This window comes from Physella acuta, unplaced genomic scaffold, assembly GCF_028476545.2.
Source record: "Physella acuta isolate Inbredline_101_S28 unplaced genomic scaffold, ASM2847654v3 ptg002051l, whole genome shotgun sequence".
Classification (NCBI taxonomy): Eukaryota; Metazoa; Mollusca; class Gastropoda; family Physidae; genus Physella; species Physella acuta.
Window position 1 is genome coordinate 6,106 of NW_026733554.1, and position 24,668 is coordinate 30,773.

At 39.9% G+C, this 24,668-nt stretch overlaps 1 protein-coding gene across 1 annotated transcript; it reads left to right on the plus strand.

Annotated features, from left to right (window-relative positions):
* The first annotated feature begins 225 nt into the window (after window positions 1–225).
* LOC131931899 (uncharacterized) lies at window positions 226–23,572 on the plus strand. The gene is made up of 3 exons (XM_059288728.1): window positions 226–302; window positions 19,596–20,819; window positions 21,980–23,572. Exons 2-3 carry the CDS (start codon window positions 19,682–19,684, stop codon window positions 22,204–22,206), a joined length of 1,365 nt encoding a protein of 454 aa, XP_059144711.1. The 5' UTR covers window positions 226–302; window positions 19,596–19,681; the 3' UTR covers window positions 22,207–23,572.
* Window positions 23,573–24,668: the final 1,096 nt, after the last annotated feature.

The window sequence follows — 24,668 nt, forward strand, 5'->3', positions numbered from 1 at the left end:
AATCATCAGGACATTATAAACCACAGGACACTATATTTCTCATGACATTATAATCATCAGGACATTATAATCCCCAAAACATGATAAACAAATACCATGTTGACCTAAAACCAACGACCCCACACCGCAAATTACCTAAAAAACGCTGGCGTGTTTCAGTAGCCAAAACTTGCAGCTCAACACAGACTTGCTCAGTATTGATAAAACAGCCGGCGTGCTATTTGAATCATAGCAGTGTTTTATCTGGCTCCCCGCTACACACCTGCCAGACTTGATTGGACTACTGTTTACCTGCCCCATTGGTAAGTCATACATTTTCTCATTGCCTCACTCTCAAACACTCGAGAGACATAGAATCATAACATTATAATTATATACCTAGTGTATCAATATATCTTGCATATACTTGTTCTTCTGTTATACTTAGCAAAATGTAGTTTTAAATCGTTTTTCTTTAACGTAACGCGATTATAACTATATATACATATATATATATATATATATATATATATATATATATATATATATATATATATGAAGTATTATATTTTGTCTAGCTTATACGATGTAATCATAACACAAAGTCAATATATTATTTTAGCTTATTAAATTTACTAAAATAAATAATTTATGCCTATGTCACATTACGTTTAGCATGTTATGTAAGCATAAGATTACACAGTCAGCACATTACATGTAGCATATTATTATTACATACACTACATAGTGTGTAAACTTATTATTACACAGCAATATAGTATGTAAGTGTATTATTACACACGCCATGTAATATGAAAGCATATTATTACTCTCGTATGTAAGCAAAGTATTACACACGCTATATAGTAAGTGAACATATTGTTACACAGTTAACATATTTTTACAGTTGGAAACATTTGGTCTTGCTCAGTTTATTTAAAACAGAGCTTTTAATCACGATCCACATTGGTTTTTTAAAAACGAGTTCGCCTCTCCCACTCCCATTGTCACACAGTGCAACACCCCCTCCCATAAAATGACTTCACACCTAAGCCTACCACCTGGCTATACATATTGTTCGAAATCCTTTTGTGTATTTTTTTTTGCCTCGTGTGGGGGGGGGGGGTCTCAGCCCCCTTTTCTTTTAGATTCGCCCCTGCTCCATTCTTTTCCACATGCTACCCGCCTCACATATTCTTCTAAGATATCCAGACAATTAGTTTCTGTCTTGAGGATTTATCACCACAATTGATCTACAGTCGCATTGTTAAGCATATTTAGTTATCCTTATTATGGTTATCTATTAAAAAACAACTTCGTAACATACATTAAACTTTGTCATACATCGCTCCACTTCTTTTCTTTACACAACGGCAACTTACAGTAGTTGTTTAAGGTCAATGACCTATTGTATCAGATGGGCATTGAAGCAGTACATATAAACTGTGCATTGAAATAACAGACATTGAAACTACTGAAACTTAAAGCACAGAAATGCTTGATAAAGTATCCATTAAAACAGCAGATATAAGAATGAGCACTTAAACAGCACATTGAAACAAGTGAAATTTTTAGCACTGAAACCACCCTAGAATCAGTTAATAAGTCATTCATTGAAACAACAGACATTATAATTTGCACGCATACAGCACATTGAAACAAGTGTAAGTTTAAACATTGAAACAGTTCTCGAAAAAGCTGATAAATTATAGATTGCAATATCAAACGTAGTAATTGGGCACTTCACAGTATTTAGAAACAGTTAAACATTTAGCACAGAAACAGTTAACATTTAGCACTGAAACAGTTAACATTTAGCACTGAAACAGTTAAACATTTAGCACTGAAACAGTACATAGAAACAGTTAAACATTTAGCACTGAAACAGTTAACATTTAGCACTGAAACAGTTAACATTTAGCACTGAAACAGTTAAACATTTAGCACTGAAACAGTTAACATTTAACACTGAAACCGTTAAACATTTAGCACTGAAACAGTACATAGAAACAGTTAAACATTTAGCACTGAAACAGTTAACATTTAGCACTGAAACAGTTAAACATTTAGCACTGAAACAGTTAACATTTAGCACTGAAACAGTTAACATTTAGCACTGAAACAGTTAAACATTTAGCACTGAAACAGTTAACATTTAGCACTGAAACCGTTAAACATTTAGCACTGAAACAGTACATAGAAACAGTTAAACATTTAGCACTGAAACAGTTAAACATTCAGCACTGAAACAGTACATAGAAACAGTTCGAGATTTAGCACTGAAACAGTTAACATTTAGCACTGAAACAGTTAACATTTAGCACTGAAACAGTTAAACATTTAGCACTGAAACAGTTAAACATTTAGCACTGAAACAGTTCAACATTTAGCACTGAAACAGTTCAACATTTAGCACTGAAACAGCTAAACATTTAGCACTCAAACAGTTAAACGTTTAGCACTGAAACAGTTAAACACGGTACTTGATTAGAGCACTTATTTTGTCTACACTTAGAGTGGAGTCGTTACGTCTGATGTGGCGCTTTGGTTAATTTATGTTTGAAAACAATATTTCAAGCATATGTTTGCACAAAATTTCATAGCATTTTAAAATTGTCTAATGTTATAATTTCTTTCGAAAGTATTGTTAATACGATTACAAAATGTGTGTTTTTCTTTTATAACTTATTTTTAACCACGAAAGTATTTTCTATTTTTCTGGTTTTTATTATCTATATTGCCATTTCCTGTGGTATTTTTAAATCTGTGATTGTGTTGATGTGTCTTTACAACAACTTTGGATTGTGGGATGTGGTTGTCGCTTCGAAATATTCATTTTGGTCGAGAATGCAGTTTCATTTTTTAACGTTTTTGTGGTTTCTGTATTAGCTCATTCGTCTTTCGGTAGTTGGACCGGTCTCTGTTTTTCAGCCAGTTTCTGTGTCTTTAATTACATCTTTTGTTTGTCCATCGTGTGTTCTCATTGTCTCCTTCGTTTGTTATCTCGTCGATGTGACCCAACCATCTTCTAACGTAATTATGGTGTCTGTATTTGCTGATGTCCTCTTTCTGTCTAAGACTGGACTTTTGTGGTTTTTATGTTAAATTATCCATTTGAGTTTGTTACTGTATGTTCTGATCTGCTGAAGTTTATCTTGATTTGTTCCTTTAATTCTGTACACGACATTGACTTGTGCAGTGGTCAGTGACCGCTTAGCTTCTAACTGACATTAGAGATGAAATTGTGTCGCAATAGCATTGAAGGCCATTCATAAAGAAAAGTCTGGTGAACTTGTTACAAAAACGTAACCGTCACATCGCCATACTCAACCGCTCTCGCCTGAAAACGCGTAGAATTATTTGAAATGTCTTATATTTTCCTAGTAATTCATATCGGTGTGCGCGCAGTTGAGGCTCGTAAACTGTGGACAGCAACCCAGCTAAGAGACAACTCCAAAATCAAACAACAGCTGCTTTGTAGTTTATTTCTTGGATGGACAAAGGCTATGGAAGCAAATCTAGAAAGTAAAGCAGGCTGAAATCTCTCAATATTTGTGGTGTTCTCTTCTTCTACGATCTTAACTGTAATATTGGAATGGATTTCCTCCAACACAATTAAGAATTACGTGTCAGCATGTTATGGGCTATATAGGCTGTTGACTCCGACTAGAGGCGTAGCGACCCTTCTCGGCGCCCGGGGACAAACTTTCAATTTTGGCGCCCCCCTCGGGAACAACCTTTCAATTTTCAATTTGCACCCCCCCCCCCCCATATGTTTTTTACATTTATAATGCAAAACTGCAGCTAAAATGAGATTTTAATTTGTTTTTACAACCCATTTTGGCGCCTCCTAAGGTCGGCGCCCGGGGGCAAATGTACCCCCCTCGCTACACCCCTGATAGCTATCTCTTTCACTCTAAAGATGTGCACATATTACACAGGTTATGCGCGATCTCCAAATGTGGAAATTAAAGATTAGAATTCGGGAGAAGAGAGTAATTTATTTTTTCGCCTCAGACTTGTAATTTACAGCGTCAGTTTGCCTTGTATGTTCGCTTTGGTTACAATTTTCATCATCGGCTTGTGAGGGCTGATAAAGATTTACATGTCTTACATGTAGCCTACTTTCCTTCATGTAAGATGGTTTACTTATACATAGATCTAATTCAAAACGTCTAATTACAATTTTATTTTTACACCTGAAAATGCAAATGTGTTATTAAATGGTGATTCTATGATTTTTTTTTTCATTGGCGTGGTGGATTGATGGGGTTAATAAAATATTTCAAATATTATAAGCAGCTGGAATGTTATTTTATTTAATTATTTATTTTTTCTTGTTATTTGGGATGTGAGGTAAGTTGAGATACAGCAACGCCAGATTAATGAGAAATGATGATTTTATTCTTCATTTTACTCACAAATATTTCTTCACTATAGTTTATTAAACATGACTAATAACTGTTTATAATCCAAAATCAATAACAAACGAAAATATTCTTTAACCATATGTTTCTATTTTAAAAATTGCATTTTTTATAACCAGTTTTTAAAAAAGTCTTTCTCCCTCTAAATAGATAATTATTCCCATTCTTCGTAAGTGAATACTAAGCCGTGTTTACCTCCCCTTCCCATGTATAACCCGGTCTATTGACAAAAATAAAACGCATAAAACCAGTTTGGCCTCTTTGGCTGCTCGGGCGCATTAGATTTTTTTTTTCAGACTTATGAAAAGAATTTTTTTTTTGTATGTCATAAAAAAATGTTTGGCTGTATGTTTATGTGTGCGACATTCCGGCCTATATGTATGCGCGGTTGTATGTTAAGTTTGGTCGTGTTTGACTGTTTTGTATGTGGGAGATGTTTTGCTAGATGCTGCGTAGTATGGGAACTGTATATGTAGTATGTGTAAATTATGAGGATAATGGTTTTTGTATAGTAGTGATACATTTATGATTTTGTATTACGGTGTGATTTTGTCTGATTTCTGTGTCTTGTAGCATGTGTCTTGTAAATGTGTCTTGTAGCATGTGTTTTGTAATATGTGTCTTGTAACATGTGTCTTATAACATGTGTCTTATAACATGTGTCTTGTAACATGTGTCTTGTAACATGTGTCTTGTAACATGTGTTTTGTAATATGTGTCTTGTAACATGTGTCTTATAACATGTGTCTTATAACATGTGTCTTGTAACATGTGTCTTGTAACATGTGTCTTGTAACATGTGTCTTGTAACATGTGTCTTGCAACATGTGTCTTGTAACATGTGTTTTGCAGCATGTGTTTTGTAGCATGTGTCTTGTAACATGTGTCTTGTAACATGTGTCTTGTAACATGTGTCTTGTAACATGTGTCTTGTAACATGTGTCTTGTAACATGTGTCTTATAACATGTGTCTTGTAACATTTGTCTTGTAACATGTATTGTATCATGTGTCTTGTTTCATGTGTCTTGTAAATTGCTCTATAACACACTCTTTATAAACAACAACATAAGATTACATAACTGAGAAAAACTAAAAGCAATACAAACGTATAACTAATCCCCCTATTATATTTATATCTGATGCATTTTATATATGCCTTTTAAACCTAGTTCATCTAATCTCTTGAAGCGTATCGGAAGTATATTTTTAAAATGCACATTTCAATAACAACACTTGCATGTACTTTGAAGAGAAAGTTAAACAAAGCCTTCCCTCCCCCTCCTCCCTGATGCCTAACCTCAGTGTTAGACCGCAGAACATTTTCTACCGTCACGCTTCAATGATTGGTTGGGGTATATGACCGACAACCACTCTAGGAGGTATTGGCATGGGTTGTCCCTACTGGTTGGTATTTAATGGTATGTAACTGTCAACCCCAATAGGAGATATTGGCACGGGTTGTCCTGAATGTTTGGGGTATGTGACCGTCAACCCTATTGTCACGGGTTGTCCTGAATGGTTGGGGTATGTGACCGTCAACCCCTAATAGCACGGGTTGTTCTGAATGGTTGGTATGTGACCGTCAACCCCTATGGCACGGGTTGTCCTGAATGGTTGGTATGTGACCGTCAACCCTATTGGCACGGGTTGTCCTGAATGGTTGGGGTATGTGACCGTCAACCCCTATGGCACGGGTTGTCCTGAATGGTTGGTATGTGACCGTCAACCCCTATGGCACGGGTTGTCCTGAATGGTTGGTATGTGACCGTCAACCCCTATGGCACGGGTTGTCCTGTATGGTTGGTATGTGACCGTCAACCCCTATGGCACGGGTTGTCCTGAATGGTTGGTATGTGACCGTCAACCCCTATGGCACGGGTTGTCCTGAATGGTTGGTATGTGACCGTCAACCCCTAAAGACACGGGTTGTCCTGTATGGTTGGTATGTGACCGTCAACCCCTATGGCACGGGTTGTCCTGAATGGTTGGGGTATGTGACCGTCAACCCTATTGGCACGGGTTCTGCTGAATGATTGGGCTATGTGACCGTCAACCCTATTGTCACGGGTTGTCCTAAATGGTTGGGGTATGTGACCGTCAACCCTATTGGCACGGGTTGTGCTGAATGATTGGGCTATGTGACCGTCAACCCTATTGGCACGGGTTCTGCTGAATGATTGGGCTATGTGACCGTCAACCCTATTGTCACGGGTTGTCCTAAATGGTTGGGGTATGTGACCGTCAACCCTATTGGCACGGGTTGTGCTGAATGATTGGGCTATGTGACCGTCAACCCTATTGTCACGGGTTGTCCTAAATGGTTGGGGTATGTGACCGTCAACCCTATTGGCACGGGTTGTCCTGAATGGTTGCGGTATGTGACCGTCAACCCCTAAAGGCACAGGTTGTCTTGAATGGTTGGTATTTGACCGTCAACTCCTGTAGGAGATACTGGCACGGGTTGTTCTGTCACGCATGATAAAGTACATTTCAGGTGTGATGGTGCCACTCAGAATTTCTTTCAGATATCTCTTCTGTAGATGGTACACTCAATCCTCCTTCCCCCCCCCCCCCCCCCACTCAATCCTCCCCCCCCCTTACCTCTTCTCCAATATATGATTTATGTAGAAAATATATACTGAAGCAAGCATCCGCACTGGAAATGTCATGTGCCACCCCCCCCCCACCCCCTAACGTTTTAAGAGCACCCATCCCTTCCCAGAAAAAGAAAAAAATGTCTGAAAGAAACTCTCGCGCCAAACTAGATGTTCAGCACAGTAAATAGATTCTTGACAAAAGTAGAAACTACGGAGTAAAAAACCCGGGCAAGATATCTCAATTTCATTAAGGAAAATGAAATACGATATTTGTAATGGGAATTAACTCCATTGAATTACAGCTGCAAAGTTACGTTACTTGAATTCTTCGTGATTGTAAAATAAACAAAATTGCCGATTATATCTATAAGGGAAACTACTCAGAAGTATTTTGCCAAAGTTTTTTTTTTTTTTTTTTTGTAAAATAGGCCTACGACATTATTTATGACGTCATAAGGCGTGGTGCGCTAACAGCTCTGATAAGGTAACGACGTCACGGTTGGGTGATTTCCTAAAAGGAACTCTCCTCGGCAAATAAAAATCAGTGAAATACGAAATAGCGCGTGTGAAGTCAAGCATGTCATTGCTTTCTTGCGCAACCATTCAACCATAGAAGCGTGCAACCAACCAACTACTTCAATCTAAGCTAAAAAAAAATTTCCCACATTTTTTGTCACATTTTTTTTTGTTGTTGTTGAACTTTCCTCAAGTTGTAATCACTGACCCATGAACAACAAAAAAAAAAATTCATGTTATTACGTCTAACTTCTTTTCAAAACCTTTCAAGGGTGATAACTCCTCGTTATTGTATCTTCAAAGTTCATTCTTTAATATTTTTTTATGCTTCTAGAAAGTGCGAGAGGCTCAGGTTTCAAAACAAATCATTCCCGTTACATGTAAGATTATCATTTTAGTGAATTTTATATATACGTAATATAATATTTTTAAAAAAAATAATGTTCAAATTTAAATCATAAACACTTAGATAATTTTCTTAGCCGTGTGCAAACAGCAAAGGGGGGTAACTCGTAGGAATAATTCACCCTTTGACCTTAGTCTACGTCACTTGTGGAGACCACTCAGCCTTGAGTTGTACCTGACCTAACTCGTTGAGTCGTTCTTGTACACACACCGTGACCACAGATGAAATGTCTGCCCATCTTCTCCTATAGGTCTAATCGTGTCTATAGGCTACTTGAAAAGTTTCAACTATGTTAGTCTTATGTGTAAATACTCATATATAACCTAAGTTTATTTTTTTTTTAATTTCAGCCATATTTTACATATGAATGAAACATTACAATTTTTTTTAAAGCATGCGTATTTAAACTTAGGCATATTTTACTTTATACAAAATTTATTCACTTTTACGTAGTTGTAAAGTAAGCCATTCATATTGTCCATGTGTACATAACTTCATCAAAATTGTATATGTGCTGAAATGATTTCATTCATGTTTTGTAAATATTTCAATAACTTTAGCCATTGTTTAGTAAAGTTCCCTTTACAAACCTGACGGCCCGGGGGTCAAATTAAGTAGAGTTCACGTGTTTCTGTGACCTCGGCCAGTGTCGTCAGCACTATGCCCACCCACTTAACTTTCCCTAACATGAGTTAGATACCCGTCAGAGCTGGGTGGACTCAGGGACGTTCTACTGGCTGGAACCCGGATTCGAACTCGCGACTTTCGGGTTAGCAGTCTAGCGCTCTACCGCTAAGCGTATCCTTCCCATTAGCCATGTTTATGTGTATCAATAATTTTATCCATAGTATGTACTTATGTGTAAGTATTTTCCTCCATCTTTAAATCAAGTCAAAGATAACCGAAAGTGCGAGCTTTACACACACACAAACACACCAAAACAACCTCCATCTTCTCTTACGTGACAACCCATACACACACACACACACACAAACACACGCCCTGGCAGAAAGACAGACCAAACATAATTCTTTAGAAAAGCCAAATTTTAAAACAGTCCCACCAATTGTCTTTTTAGTCGCTATTTTTACATCGTTATTTTTTCTCCCCCTTCTTTTTTTAAATTCCCCAGTCCATTGTTTACGTCTCACACGTGTATATCAATATTTACTTTCCAGGCTTTCTCTCTGCCCCCCCCACCCACCTCCTCCCTCCTACACACCCGCCTTCCTTCTTTCTTCGCCTGATTAAGAAACAAAACAAATTCTCACACCTGGTCAGTATTTGTTGTGGTCCACTGTTGATCTTATTCCTACCTGCGACAGGTTATTTTAACCGTTTTGTTTTTCACGCATATCTTCAACTTCTTGCCGTGTAAGGATTAAAATTGCGTCGGTGCGTCCGTTGATGCGGCTATTAATACGTCATCTGTGACGTTTACATCTCAGAAATGCTAATTAGAGCTGTAATCTTAAAAGGGCGGTGTTTGAAATTGTAATTTCCCTGGTGTGTCGGTGTTATGTGTTGTGTCTGCTAAGATTTACGTAACTGTGTTGGGTCGGTTGAGATTTACGTAACTGTGTTGTGTTGGTTGAGATTAACGTAACTGTGTTGTGTTGATTGAGATTTACTTAACTGTGTTTCGTCGGTTGAGATTTACGTAACTGTGTTTCGTCGGTTGAGATTTACATTGCTGTGCTTTGCGTATGAGACATAGTATATGATCTTCTGCACTGTAAATAGTCTTGTTGTATAGTAGTGTTGTGTCCCCTACATAGCAACTAGCCTGGTTGTATAGTTGTGTCCCTTACACTGCAACTAACTTGACCAGAGTGTGCGAGTCACCTTGTGTGGTAACTGAAGGTGTCACCCCAACCCACTCCAACAATTTTGCTTTGGTGTCACCGCTGACTGGCCAGGTAGGGATAACCTGGGGTGCAAACAAATTCTAAACTTTCCGGGTTTGTTCTCGTTTGTGTGGACAAATCTGACGGAAATCACACAGCTGTTTTGTACGTTACCTAATGAATATTTCATGGAAAAAGTTTTGTTTTAGACAAAGATTGCACTAGACGACAAGACTAGATACTACTTTCCATTTAGATAGAGACTGTTTATTAAAGGATAAGGCTAGACACAGTTTTTGTTTATACAAATTATAGCGATGTTTTTCCTATTGACAACGAATGCCTTTGGTCAAAACTTTTTTGTTGAGTGTGGCAGTTTTCATTGTAGAGTACCAGATCAGAGATTCAGCGCCCTTAAGGCGATATGATGTACATACATTTTAATAAATAACCTAGTTTGGAAAGTGGTGTTGAGGAAGAGAATATGCACATATAATTATGGGGCCCTTAGGATGTGTGCCATTTTGTCATTTCCTCACCCTAGCTTTTGATAAGTATTTCGAAATAAAAGTCTAAATTAACACAACTGTATACAGACGTATTTTATATTCTCGATGCGTGTCAGATCATTTAATTGTCAGCCATCTTGTTTAAAATATTATAAATGATTATATAACATATAAACCTAAACTGTGAAATTGCATTCAAAAAGATGACAACGTGGTCGGGCAGGGAAGCTTATTCCAGAAGTTTCGAGTTCGAATCCACGGGAATGATGAGTTTCTTTGGCTGTGGACAGCAACCCATCTATGAGAGACAACTCCAAAATCAAGTATATTAAAAGTACATATTTACTATATAAATTCCATTTCGTGGGGGGGGGGGGAGGCAAGAGACTTACTTCGAAGAGATGCCTGGAAGAAACTCTTCATAAAAGTGTTGATTGAACTGTATGTCGTCCATTAAAAGAAACCCCCACTAAGTGTGACACAGTAGGATTCAAACGACATACATATATATCCAAGCACAGTGCTCACTGCTGCTCCTAATCAAAAATTTCCAGGCACCCCTCTCCCGCCCCCCCCTCCCCAAGTCACCTCTCCCTCGTAACGCCACTAAAGCCCATACGAGAAATCATATACTACGGCTGTCTGATCGATAAAAAGCTGCATCTAACAGCAAACAGCCCTCATAACAGCCCTCACAACAGCCCTCACAACAGCCCTAACAACAGCCCTCCCAACAGCCCTCACAACAGCCCTAACAACAGCCCTAACAACAGCCCTAACATCCACCCTCGCAACAGCCCTCCCAACAACCCTAACAAACAGCCCTCACAACAGCCCTCACAACCACCCTCACAACCACCCTCACAACAGCCCTCACAACAGCCCTCCCAACAACCCTTACAAACATCCCTCACAACAACTCTCACAAACATCCCTCACAACAGCCCTCACAACAGCCGTCACAACAGCCCTCACAACAACTCTCACAACAGCCCTCACAACCACCCTCACGACCACCCTCACAACAGCCCTCCCAACAGCCCTTCCAACAACCCTAACAAACAGCCCTCACAACAACCCTCCCAACAGCCCTCCCAACAACCCTAACAAACAGCCCTCCCAACAGCCCTCCCAACAACCCTAACAAACAGCCCTCACAACAACCCTCCCAACAGCCCTCCCAACAGCCCTCCCAACAACCCTAACAAACAGCCCTCACAACAACCCTCCCAACAGCCCTCCCAACAACCCTAACAAACAGCCCTCACAACAACCCTCACAACAGCCCTCACAACAGCCCTCACAACAGCCCTCACAACAGCCCTCACAACAACCCTCCCAACAGCCCTCCCAACAACCCTAACAAACAGCCCTCACAACAGCCCTCACAACAGCCGTCACAACAGCCCTCACAACAACTCTCACAACAGCCCTCACAACCACCCTCACGACCACCCTCACAACAGCCCTCCCAACAGCCCTTCCAACAACCCTAACAAACATCCCTCACAACAGCCCTCACAACAACCTTCATAAACATCCCTCACAACAGCCCTAACAAACAGCCCTCACAACAGCCCTCACAAACAGCCCTCACAACAGCCCTCACAACAACCCTCACAACAGCCCTCACAACAGCCCTCACAACAGCCCTCACAACAGCCCTCACAACAACCCTCCCAACAGCCCTCCCAACAACCCTAACAAACAGCCCTCACAACAACCCTCCCAACAGCCCTCCCAACAACCCTAACAAACAGCCCTCACAACAACCCTCACAACAGCCCTCACAACAGCCCTCACAACAGCCCTCACAACAGCCCTCACAACAGCCCTCACAACAACCCTCCCAACAGCCCTCCCAACAACCCTAACAAACAGCCCTCCCAACAGCCCTCCCAACAGCCCTCACAACAACCCTAACAAACAGCCCTCCCAACAACCCTAACAAACAGCCCTCCCAACAGCCCTCCCAACAGCCCTCACAACAGCCCTCACTACCACCCTCACAACAACCCTCCCAACAGCCCTCCCAACAACCCTAACAAACAGCCCTCACAACAACCCTTACAACCGCCCTCACAACAGCCCTCACAACAGCCCTCACAAACAGCCGCGATAAACATTTGCTGCAGGCACACAAGCTCTTGCGCATGCTCAAACTTCTGACGCCGCGCCTTCAACACGTCCTCTACCATCAAACTGTTGATCAGCTGGACAATATTTGGTGTGATGGTGTTCTTCTGTTTTTGGCCTTCTCAAAAATTTAACCACAATCCTGCAGCCGGTAAAAAAAAACCAAAAAAAAACATTTAGAATGTTTCGATTTTTGTGTGTATAAAAATACCTTGATCTAAATAATTCTAGGAATATTCTACAAAAATATTGGGTTTATTTGGCATAAAAAAGTTGAATGTGAATGTTTTGAGTTTCAGTGATATTAATACTTAACGTCTTTTTGGGTGTATATATTGTGGGTGTTTAGATAGGAAAACATTATATAGGGCCTATTTTGGTGGAAAGAGTATAATTAGGTAGGTATGGCATATTTGGGTGGGCAAGTATATTTAGATGGAAAGGGCACATTTGGGTGGAGGGGGCACGTTTAGGTGGAGTGGGCACATTTAGGTGGAGGGGGCACATTTAGGTGGAGAGGGCACATTTAGGTGGAGAGGGCACATTTAGGTGGAGGGGGGCACATTTAGGTGGCGAGGGCACATTTAGGTGGAGTGGGGAAGTACATTTAGGTGGGTTCAATTTAAAAACCAACCGTTTGTGTGTGGTTCATTGGGAGCACGCAGAGTTCTTCTTCTTCTTCTTTGTTCTTGATATTAATGTTGGAATGGATTCCTCCCAACAAAATTAAGTATTACGTGTCAACTTTGTATGCACCATATAGGCCGTTGATTCCGCTTTGCTTTTTTTTTACATTTGCTTCCATAGCCTTTGTCCAACCAAGAACAAACTAGAAGGCAGCAGTTGTTTGTTTTGGAGTTGTCTCTCATAGAAGAGTGGCTGTCCCCAGCTAACGAGCCTCATCTGTCTGGGGGTTTGAACTCGAGACTTTTCGATTTAGCAAGCATGACCCGACCACGCCGATCTCACGCAGAGATCGAAACCCTGAACTCACCTAAGCAATCCGCCCCTCCACCCCCCCCCCCCCAAAAAAAATTTCCAGACTTTTTTCTCAGGGGTGCACTTGATATTTTCGGGGGGGGGGGGGGCGGACAATGGTAAAAGTATATGTTTTCTATGTAAATTACATCATTTCGTTCTGGGGGCGGTAAACTTTCTTTGGGGATGGGGGGGGGAGATGCCTGGAAGAAACTCTGCCCCCTCCCCCCTTCCCACCTACCAAACGGCTTTTATAAAACATGCTTTTATATAAGCTAAGAAACAGAAAGCTATAACTAAATTAAAACCGGTGAATACGAATAATTTTGTCCGTCAATATGTACACGAACAGCCTCCATACCAGCAGATCAATGAAATAAAAATATTGTCAAACGTTTTTCCATTGATGACCAGCTTTAGCCTGAGTGGGGAAAAAACTTAGTCAAGAGGAAAAGCAAGGGGTAACCAGTTGGGTAGACAAATACAAGGCGAGAATTGGTGCGTGAAGAGTTGAATCACGCCCTACCTACTGCTTGGCCGTCCTACACCCCAACTCTACTCCACTCTACTCCGCCTTACCTACATACACACACACACACACACGCACGTAGGCATACATACACGAGTGTGTAAAGAAAGTATTGTTGTCCCACTCCCTCCCTCCCACCTGCACAATATGTTACTTATACACACAGACAACCCCTATATATATATATATATATATATATATATATATATATATATATATATATATATATATATATATATATATATATATATATATAAGAGTAGTGGAAGGGTTTTAAAATAGAAGACTGATGATTAGGTCGTCTAGAAAGAAATAGGTTTAGTTGGTGTCTGGTCAAGACCTCAAAGAAAAGGCCAAAAAGGCAGACATTGGCTAAATGATGTGGAGACAAAACTACGACAGCTGGGTGTTCAGCCATGGGAGAAGGCAACAGCATACAGACTTGAGCACAAGAAGGTAGAAAAGCAGGCGAAATGTGTGCTGTAGAGCCAGACAGACAAAAGAATCCTAGTCACACATGATAGACAGACATACAAACCAAACCTCACCCATGATAGAAAGACATACAACCACACCTCATCTATGATAGACAGACATACAAACCCTTACATGCTAGACAGACAGACATACAAACCACACCTCACCCATGATAGAAAGACATACAACCACACCTCACCCAGACTACATATTCATACAACCACGCCTCACCCATACTACATAGACATACATACAACCAAACCTCACCCACGCTAGACATGCATACCAACCAAACCTTAGCCATGATAGACAGACACAGTGGCGTAGGCAGGGGAGGTGTTAGGGGGGGGTGCAAATCGAAAGTTTGTCCCCGGGTAAAAATTGGAACACCCCCCCCCCCCTTGAGACGATCCTGGCTACGGCACTGGACAGACAAACCAAACCGTAGCCGTGTAGGTACATACTACACAGACAGACAAGCCGAGTGAATATTATTTAACAGATCCAAATCATCTCCCCTACACATATCTGCGATATCTCTTTATGTTTGTATATTCGTATTTGCACGCCTAGACAACCGGTTCTTCCAGTTACCGAAAACTGAAAAAAAACTATCTTGACTTACTATCTACTTTACTGTTGTGTTGGTCTGTTATTTTTTATTTCGTGTGTAAATGTATTGACCTCGCAATCATGTTATTTTTAAATGTAAACAATGGTTTACACATTGTAAAATATGTAATAATTTTACGTGTATAACTTGCAATGTTATTGCTTTTAATTCTTTTAATGTCCTATTTATAGAACCCATTTTTCCCCATAACTTGCCTCCGGCTAGTCGATTGTTGACTCCATTAATGTATGCTATATTTAGCTGTGTAGTCACGTGACTCTGTACAACGAAAATCAATTAATGATTATAAATGAGGTCATTTTTTAGATATTAAATAAAGCGGTTTTTTGTATGCTGAAATGGTGGGGAAGAGGGTTGGGTGTCACAGACCTAACCTCGCCTACACCATATTTGCTGTCTTTTTCTTTCAGACTTTTTTTCTCTAGAGTGAGTGGGGGGGACACTTGTAACTTCCGGTGGGTGGGGGTGGACTTAAATTCTGGGGGGGGGGGGGCACAGGTTGGAAAATATACTTTCGATATAAATGTAATTGCAATTGGGCAGGGGTGGTAGACGTGCTTCTTGTGTTCCGTGGGTTCCCCACCCCCACCACTCCCCCGGAAAGATACCCGATATAAACTTTACGTCACATAAAATACAGATCCATCTAAATATGGTTTAACATCTTCATCATTATCATCAACAACAGCAACAACATCATCAGCAGCATAGTAGCATCATCTTCATCAGCAGCAGCATTATCATCATCATCATTTCTGTAAATAGAGACACGACCGCACCTCTCCATCGTACTCAGTTTTGATCTATTCCTCCAAGTTGGGCCCACGACTTTCCGGCCACTGATACTTCACTCGCAACTGATCTTTTCCAAGTTTGCTTTTAATCTATCTACTTTCCTTTCTCCTGTTATAATTGCGCTGAAATCGCGAAGATCGAACTTCTCATTGGACACCCACGCTGTCGTTTCAGTGTCTTGGAAGAATTGATAAACCACGAAGATCAAATTCCACTCTACACCCACGATGTAGTTTGAGCATTGAGAAATCTCCCGGATCGAATTCCACAGCCGACACGCCCAATGTGAATCTACAGAAAAACGTCAAGGAAAAAAATATAACGCTGTGCAAACAAGACGACCTGACCTAGCTGATAAAAATATATCGCATAGCTACACGTTTTCAACCGAGATTATGCAAATATTTAACAACACACACCCACGTGACATCAACAATGGTAGAATCGGTGGTATCATTCCGCTTTCAACATTCTCTCTGTGTCTTTTTTATCCGGTTTATCCTGGCTTTCCTATTGGTTAACTACGTGTCACGTGATGTCAACAATGGTAGAATCGGTTGTATCAATTCGCTCACAACAATGTCCATGGGTGTGTTACAAATCCAGCAGATCCTAGCTTAGTAATTGGTTAGCTACGTGTCACGTGATGTCAACAATGGTAGTATCAATTCGCTCACAACAATGTCCATGCGTGTGTTACAGATCCGGTAAAACCTGGCTCAGTTATTGGTTAGCTACGCGTCATGTGACACGGTTTTAACCCTTTATCTCGCTTCTCAACGTGCGCAACTTTCTATTTATTTTGTCATAGATATCTGTGTATTTTCCTTTAGAAAGAAAGAATGCTTCAGTACTCTGTTGCAGAGTTTCTTCCAGGGGTCTCTTTTCATGTGGGCTTCACCCCCCCCCCCCTGAATAAAAATCTACGGTCCCCGAACGAAATGGAATTTATATAGAAAATATATACCTCTACCAGTGTCCAGAGGCGTAGCGACCCTTCCCGGCGCCCGAGGACAAACTTTTCGATTTGCACCCCCCCCCCCCCTCAAGATTTCGATTTGCACCCCCCCCCCCCTCAAACTTTCGATATGCACCGTCCTCAACCTTTCAATTTATTTTTCCAACCCATTTTGGCGCCCCCTAAGGTCGGCGCCCGGGGACATATGTTATTTGAAAGATCCAGGGGTCACTTGAAAACTTCTGAGGGACGGGGACAATGGTCAAAGAATATATTTTCTATATAATTTTTTTCCGTTTCGTCTGAAGAGGGAGGGGGTGGGGTGGAAACGCAGAGGGGGGTAGGTCATTCCCTCTACCCGAAAGATGCCTGAAAGAAACACTGATCCACCAGCGGTCAATATACCTATATCCATTCAGGGACTATATTTTTTTTACAAGAGACCATTAAAGACGAAACACTATTGTGACTATTTCAGTGCCACTTCGTTCCCACATACCAATTGACAAACTCCCCTAAGTAAAAAAAAAAAAAAAAAAAAAAAAAAAAAAAAAAAAAAAAAACCAGAGTAAAAGCCCTTGGATTTTATAAAGTAAATACGGTACTATTTACCTACACACTGAAACGTACCGATCCAAGTACCGATACGCTTGACGTAATCGATAAGATCGATATATCAATCAGACGCGCTTGATGCCAGAAAACACGATCCTAGCTAATTGATACTTAGCTGCTTGCGGCGTTTTGTTAAGATCTTGATTGTGTAACATTTTTGTAGTGGTATTTTGTTACGATTGTGTGACGTTTTTTGGAGTATTATCCTGTAGTAGAGTTAGCTGAGTTGAAGTTACTGTCTTTGAAATATGACTGCTTTGTTTGCAGAACGACTGAGTATTCGTGAATGTAAGAAGAAGTGTAAAGGACGGTAGTTCTTGTATTAAGCTTAGCGGTACTTGGTGAAGATTTAGGAAAACGACGAGTCTTGTAATTTTTACGGTAGTGTCGATGTGCAATTGGGGGAATTTGTATACCAGTGTCCGATAATAGAATCTTCTTTAAAAAGGGGGTATTAGGTTACTGGTAGTTAACTAAATATACACACTGCTGGCTCATGTCAATGCTAACCCTGTCCCTAACCCTAACCCCAACTACAGTCCTACCATACGCCTAACCCTAATTTCTGACCATAAAATTAGTCGAGATTAGAATACTTTTATAATACTACTAACAACCCAACACACCTATTTTAGGGAAGAGCCTATTATCAGACATCTGTATCTAAAATCATCCGTGCAATTATATTCACGGATGGATGTTACGTTTTACAAGCGTTGTGTGTTGGGTCAGATTATCAGAATATGAACAAAAGAAAGAAAAAGAAAGGCTATCGATATATTGATAATACTAATAGGCTTACTACTACTACTACTATTGTTACTACTACTACTACTAGTAATAATAATAATAATAATAATAATAATAATAATAATAATAATAATAATAATAATAATAATAATAATAACAATAGTAATAATAAAAATAATATAAGTAATATTAATAATAATAATAATAATAACAACATTAATAATAATAATAATAGTAATAGTAATAGTAGTAATAGTGGTAATAATAATAACAGTAACAATAATAATACAGTAGCGTAGCGAGGGGGGGGGGGCGGGGGGGGGGGGACATATGTCCCCGGGCGCCGACCTTAGGGGGCGCCAAAATGGGTTGGAAAAATAAACTGAAAAGGTTGAGGGGGGGTGTAAATCGAAAGTTTGAGGGGGGGGTGCAAATGAAAATCTCGAGGGGGGGTGCAAATCGAAAAGTTTGTCCCCGGGCGCCGGGGAGGGTCGCTACGCCTCTGTAATAATAATAATAATAACAACAATAACAATAACAATAATTAATAATGATAATAGCTATAGCTATAGCTATAGTAATAATGACAGTAAAAGTATTAGTACTAGTAATTACAACAATAATAATATTTACAATACCAATAAAAAAAAGTATAGTAATAATAGTAACAATAACAAAAAAGTGCCGGCATAGTTTTAAAGAAAGTCTGTTTAGACATTGATTGTACTTAGGCAATTTGTGTTAAGTTTAAGCATCCAATGTATCAAAACATAATGTTGTTAAGGTAGAGGTTGTGTTAAAGCTGATGTTGTGTTTAAACTCAGATCATGTGTTCATATGTTGTGTCTCCTTTGAATGTTTGCGTTTATTCGGAATTTTTATCGTTAGAGATAAGCACTTCCGTTACTGTACTATCCGTTGTTTTATTTTAAGCGTCAGACATTGTACTGAAGCCTGTCAGCTCTCATAATGAAATATGTCAGCCCTTACACTTAAACCTGTCAGCCCTTATATTAAAACCTGTCAGCCTTTATACTGAAACATATCAGCCCTTAAACCTGTAAGCCCTTATACTGAAATCTATCAGCCCTTACACCTGTCAGCCCTTACACTTAAACCTGTCAACCCTTATACATGTAAACCATTATACTTAAACCTGTCAGCCCTTACACTTAAACCTGTCAGCCCTTATACTTAAACCTGTCAGCCCTTAAACCTGTCAGCCCTTATATTAAAACCTATCAACCCTTATACGGAAACCTATCAGCCTTTATACTGAAACCTATAAGCCCTTATACTCAAACCTATAAGCCCTTATACTTAACCTCTAAGCCCTTATAGTTAAACCTGTCAGCCCCTACACTTAAACCTGTCAGTCCTTATACTGAACCCACATTAAAATATATCTCCTTTTAATGCTGTTTTTTTTATTGCATTCCAGATACATAATGGGCGAGAGATAAGAGCCAGAATGACGTAACGAATGACGCAGCTGAACACACACTGAACCACAAACCACACACCACCATGTCAGGTCTAGAGGTCACCAAGAAGGTCAGCCACCTTGACACCTTTCACGAAGATGTCTTCACCGACGACATCATCAAAATCATCGCCGCCTCGGCAGTCAGTCAGAAGGGCAAGAAGAAAAAACTGGTTCTCAACAAAACGGGGATGAAACTCATCCAGTCCAGGTTTCTCCAAGAGCGAAAGGTTGAAACTTTTCCCATCTCCGAGATCAAAGCCGTTGAGAAAACTCCAAACTCCAAGTCAACTATCATGTTTGTGATGTCGGATCCTAAGAAAAAGTATAAAATCTTAGCTTTCAAGTGCAGCTCTGAAGAAGATGTGATTCTTCTGACTTCCATTTTCTCCAAGATCAAAAGCGACATGCATTCGGCTAACGTGGAGTTAAGAAAAAGAGAAAACGGGAATTGGACTTTGAGCCAGAGGAGCGCCCATAACGCAAATCGCCATCTGACTGAGATTTTTGTTGAACGTAAACAACCCTACGACGAAATTGCGACGAAATCTAACGGTAATGTTGCGCATGTGCCTGTTCTAGATCGCAGTAAAACGGAACCAATTCAAACGCAGTCGACGAGTACTTTTATCAAACGCTCCAATAACAACAACAACAACTACAATAACAACAACAACCACCACACAAAACCGGTGACCGTCACTACCACGGAAAACGTAGTGACCATCACAAACGAGCATGGGCAGACGAAGGTCAAGGATTTGGATGATGATTACGTCATCGAGACGGAAGTCTCCCCGTATCCTTACGCGTCGATAAAAAAGAAACCGCACGATGTCCAGGATGTAGAATCTGTTCGCGACGAACTGGAGAATCTGACGTACGAGGTTCGCGAGCTGAGAGCCAGGTTAGACTCGGACCGACCAGACGGCAGCGTCGTGTCCCACAGTCTGGCGCCCTCCGTTCGGTACCACTCGGGCCCGGTCGCCCTGCCTTCGAGGCCGGTCGTCTATGCGACGTCATCCCACGTGGCCCAGCCCGTAGTTTACCGAGCGCCGCCGAAGACGTACGAGGCCAGGATGTCGGTGCACGCGGGCTACTACACAAATCCATGGGCGTCACATCGCAGACTGACGGGGGAGTTCGCCGGCCCGCCCAGGGTGCTAAGGCGCCATCTTTCAGGTAACAACAACTGCTTATTTAATTAATGTACATTTACATTAATTACATTTACCCCCGTGAATATAAATAATTTTTTAATCCACTCAACAATCATACAATTCCTCAAACAAAACAAACTTTGGGTTTAACACAAACATATCTAAACATATCTAAAAATCAATTCAGTAGGCCTACTAATAGTATTTCAAAAGATTTTTTTTTTGGAAATGACAATAATATTTATAGAAACCCTATAAATGTGTAGTAATAGGGCTGAAAGTAGGTCACCAACCAGTTCTATGGCTCATGCAGGTTTTATTTAGCCGTACAACTGGTTGGTGACCTACTTACCAGCCCTATTACTTTAACACCATAATAAATACAGTTATCAATATACAATGTTATAAAAGGAAAGGGTGTGGTTTATCAAAGTGTTATATTGTTTTATATGGGGTGGGTAATGATATAGAATAATGTTATAAAACAGCGTTTTATGTTCTTTATTATTATTACTATCTATATTGGATTATAAAGATAAAAAAACTGGCTAAAACGTTATTTCTTTGAACGCTATGCCAGGCTTTGTGGTTTTATCACACATTATTTTCCCTATATTGACAGATTCCCAAAAATTTTAAAATCACTTTGTGTACTGTGAAATGGTGTTGTGTGTGAGGGTGGGGGTGGGGGTGGGTGGTGTGGGGGGGGGGGGGCTCCTAGGCATATCTGTGTGGGTGGTGGTAGAGCCGGCATTAGGTACGTACGGGGTGCTGGGATATGGAAATTATATTTAAAGTAAGTAACAAAGGCTGCGGTGTATCAAAAACCAGTGGCGTAGGCAGGAGGGGGTTAGGGGGGGGGGGGTCATAACCCCCCCATAGACCCCTCGGTATATATATATAGTTTGAGGGGGGTACAAATCGAAAGTTTGAGGGGGGTGCAAATCGAAAGTTTGTCCCCGGGTAAAAATTGGAAACCCCTACCCATTGAGACGATCCTGGCTACGACACTGTCAAAAACTTTATAATTTTTGTTACATGCCTATACATTATACACAGTGTGCAGGATCATGTATGTCCTCTTACTCTCTGGTACCCTTCAATGACGCTACAGCATGACGTTTTAAAAAAGTAACCTTCATTAACATTTACATAACGAATTGTATTTTTTTGTTCACACAGGAGAGTCAGACCACAGCAGCAAGATGAAATACGAGACCGACTCGGTCATCTCCAAGTCCAGCCACCGGTCAAGATCGACACACAAATCCGAATTCTCCATCCCGACTACGATACCTAGGACGATTGAGGATACCTACGGCCGTCACACGATTGTCAGACGTCGCGACCCCGCCCAGGTGTACCTGGTCAGGCCACGCCCCCACACCTACCACGATGTTGTCCTTTGATGTTGAGGGGTGGGGTACTGTTGTTTTAATCATTGTATCATATTACTGTGTATCTCTAGCAGGAATGTGTAAGTTGATTTACGTATACCGATTAATTTGAGTGGGGCCAAGGGAAATAACTCGTTTTTTAAAAAGGTAATTAACTCACTATATTTTTACTTAATAGATAACTTTGTAAAAATATAATCTTAAACCAAACAAAAAGGTCTATATTTAAATACTTTGCAATGTTTTAATTTGCATTCTTTTAATTCTGTTACATTATTTAAATAAGCATAAGCTCTTTTTTGTGTAAATTTGTTTAATTACTCTGTGAAAACCTATATTTGTTTTAATTGACAAGCCTAATTAATTAGCAACGTGTTTCTTGAAATAATTACTGGGAAAACGGTGTTCAGAATCCAAATATTTCATTCAAACAACATTCATTTAAGATGGTTTACTTATACATAGATCTAATACAAAACGTCTAAATATTTTTAAAAAAAGTAAATTTAAAAATAAAAAAAAAACAACCTTAAAATGCAAATGTGTAATTAAATGATGATTCAAGGGTTTTCGTTCCCTCGGCGTGGTGGGTGAGGGGGGTACGGGGTGGCATTTGGGTTTTTAAGTAGAGCTGAAATACATTTGTGATTACAGAGCCGGTGATGAAAACTGTAATACTAAAGCGAACACACACAACTGACGCTGTAAATTACATGTCTGAGGCGGAAAAAAAAGAAGAAAAAAAAAGAATTTTTTTTTTTTCAAACTATATTTAGTGTTTCCTGTTCAAATACCAACCTATAAAAGAACTGAAGGCTTTATGTTATGCCCTGTTATGGACGTTACGAAATTGAGGCCGATTGCGAAGCAATTCATCTCTCACCCCACTCCCCCACCCGTGATTGCTTATCGATTACGAGTTGGTGACGGGCGAGCCTACCAACACAGACACCTTTCCAATAACTACACTTCTGATCGGAATAAATTATTGGTAAAAATCAATGCCATCGGGTCAGCGTTAAAACATGGTATTCAGATTATGGAAACATGTCCTACTTTTGTAAAAAGTATCGGATCAAATATTAAATAATTCAAAATGATTTCAATTTCATTTTTCAATATTAAGTTTTCAAAACACAGTTGTGAATTTATTCATCTTTTCGGTGCTTTTAATGTTGATAAATGTATTTTCGTAGCTTATCAACGAATATATTGTTATTGTTGTTGCGTTTTGTCAAAAAAATAAAATTGTACTAGCTCGGTATTTAGTTTAGTGTAACCTTTAACCCCTATATCATAAGACACGGTGGTGATTTTCTGAGGGCTGAGAACGGTCAACAGCTGAGTTGACATTCACGTCATCACGTGGGTGTGGTTCATTAAAGATGAGGGGGGGGGGGGGGGGGTGCATGAGTATTTTGGAGACGCGCTACATAGGGGGAAGGGGAACGAAATGTGACGTACAGCCCAATTCCTCCGACCCAATATTTTGTGTTTCATCTGTTTCTGTGACCTTTGCTTATGAAGGGAAAGTGTGGTCAGTGCTTAGGCCAGCCGCCTCTACTTTACTAATGTGGGTTAGGTACCCGCGGTGGTCTCATGGGCGTCTTACAGACTCATGCCTGCGATCAGGCTTAAATAACACAAAATCAGACATTTGATACATCAAATCATCACAGATAACCTAAAGCTTAACACAAAATCAGACATTTGATACATCAAATCATCACAGATAACCTTAGGCTTAACACAAAATCAGACATTTGATACATCAAATCATCACAGATAACCTTAGGCTTAACACAAAATTAGACATTTCATACATCAACTCATCATAGATAACCTAAAGCTTAACACAAAATCAGACATTTGATACATCAAATCATCACAGATAACCTTAGGCTTAACACAAAATTAGACATTTCATACATCAACTCATCATAGATAACCTTAGTCTTAACACAAAATTAGACATTTGATACATCAACTCATCACAGATAACCTTAGGCTTAACACAAAATTAGACACTTGATACATCAAATCATCACAGATAACCTAAAGCTTAACACAAAATCAAACAATTGATACATCAAATCATCAAAGATAACCTAAAGCTTAACACAAAATAAGACATCTCATGCATTAATTCACCTCAGATAACGTAAAGCTTAACACAAAATCAGACATTTCATGCATTAAATCACCTCAGATAACCTAAAGCTTAACACAAAATCAGACATTTCATGCATTAAATCACCTCAGATAACCTTACTTAAAAATACACGACCAATCCTAGCCTACATCGGCGCCCTACAACGCCCCAAAAGCAGCTGGGCGCCGGTTTACCCAAGCCTACAACCACGCCTTACTACACCACAAACCTGCATATGTTGTCATATGAAATCGCACCACATAAAGACACGGTCCTTTAAGTTACTTGTAACACATCGATTAGATAACTGCTCTTATACAAG